Source organism: Octodon degus, unplaced genomic scaffold (assembly GCF_000260255.1).
Source record: "Octodon degus isolate 3935 unplaced genomic scaffold, OctDeg1.0 scaffold00044, whole genome shotgun sequence".
Lineage (NCBI taxonomy): Eukaryota > Metazoa > Chordata > Mammalia > Rodentia > Octodontidae > Octodon > Octodon degus.
Window position 1 is genome coordinate 13,318,849 of NW_004524620.1, and position 1,358 is coordinate 13,320,206.

General features: G+C 39.6%; 1 protein-coding gene across 4 annotated transcripts in view; it reads left to right on the top strand.

The window, feature by feature from the left end:
- The window catches only part of Dennd4c (DENN domain containing 4C), a 116,534-nt gene that overhangs the window by 47,599 nt on the left and 67,577 nt on the right, over positions 1 to 1,358 (top strand). For all 4 annotated transcript variants that reach the window (XM_023715817.1, XM_023715818.1, XM_023715819.1 and 1 more), the window contains one exon: positions 233 to 408. In XM_023715817.1, the coding sequence (XP_023571585.1) occupies positions 233 to 408 (176 nt within the window). The remainder of the gene's footprint in view (positions 1 to 232; positions 409 to 1,358) is intronic.

The following is a 1,358-nucleotide window of genomic DNA, read 5'->3' on the forward strand; positions in this document are numbered from 1 at the left end:
TAGTGTGTGTGGCCAGCTCAGCCCACCAGGGGGCGGGGCTGGCTGGCATGTGGTGCTGGGGGATTGAACCGCGGTCCCTGTGCTTTGTTTAGCTTAGTTTGTTCTAAGTAGGTGCCTTAGACCACTGAGCCATCTCACCAGTCCAGTGGTTCCCTGTCAATACTAGTTAATGCAATTATTTTCATTGCAAATTAAAATTTGGTTAACCTTATTTCAAAACCTTTTTTCGCAGATGATCTTTCCATTTCAGTGGGAATGCCCGTACATTCCCCTGTGTCCTCTGTCGCTGGCTGCAGTGCTTAGTGCGCCTCTTCCATTCATTGTTGGAGTTGACTCGAGGTATTTTGATCTTCATGACCCACCACAAGATGTTGTTTGCATTGACTTGGACACGAATATGTTATATATGTAAGTTGATTGATTTTACATTATTACCTTTGCATTCTTCACTATACATAGTCACAGCTTTTTGGATTTTTTTCTTTTCACTTTTTTTGGTTTCTTGAGATAGGGTGTCACTGTGTAGAACACAATGTGTTCTTTGGGAGTTTAACAGCTTGAAGATTATCGAAATTTGAATCCAGGGCTTGGGGGAGTGTGACGCTTATACTAAGTGACTGTGCTACATTTCTGCAGTAGTTCATGATGGCTTCAAACTCATAGCAGTCCTCCTGCCTCAGCCTCTGGATTTCTGGTATTAAGAAGTCTTCATCTTTTTTTTTTTTTTGAGAGTTTTGCTATATACTTGAGGCTGGCCTTGAACTCACTTTGTAGCCCAGACTGGTCTTCAGCTCACCCCTGCCTCTGCTTCCCAAGTGCTGGGATTACAGGTGTGCTGCCACAACCAGGCTCTAAGTCTTCATCTTTAGTACAACAACTCTCAAAGTAGAAAGGTATCAGAATCCAGGAAAGCTGTGTGGTTTTGATAAAACACATTCAAAATGAAAATGGTCAAAGTATTCAGTTAATATTAACTGTAGGCAGGATATGTTTGGTTTATCAAAAGAGAATATGGATTTGAAAAAAGTTTCCAGGTATAGTGGTGAATACCTGCAATCCACATAATTTTTTTTCTCCCCCATTTCTTCAGCCTCTATTGTATGAATAAAAGAACTTGAGACAATTTAGCTCAGTTTTAATAAAATGTTTCCCAAGCAATATTTTGACCAGATACTAAAGGTTTAAATTATGAACATTGACAGTGTCCAAATTTATATAACCACACTTTTAGTTATAAAGGACTCAGCCATTTTCTAATATGAGCCTGTTTTCCCACTGCTTATTCACATATGCCCATTAACAAATGGAATGTTGTCGGTTACATTTATTGGTTGGTGAGTGTTTTCTGGAAAACTGCA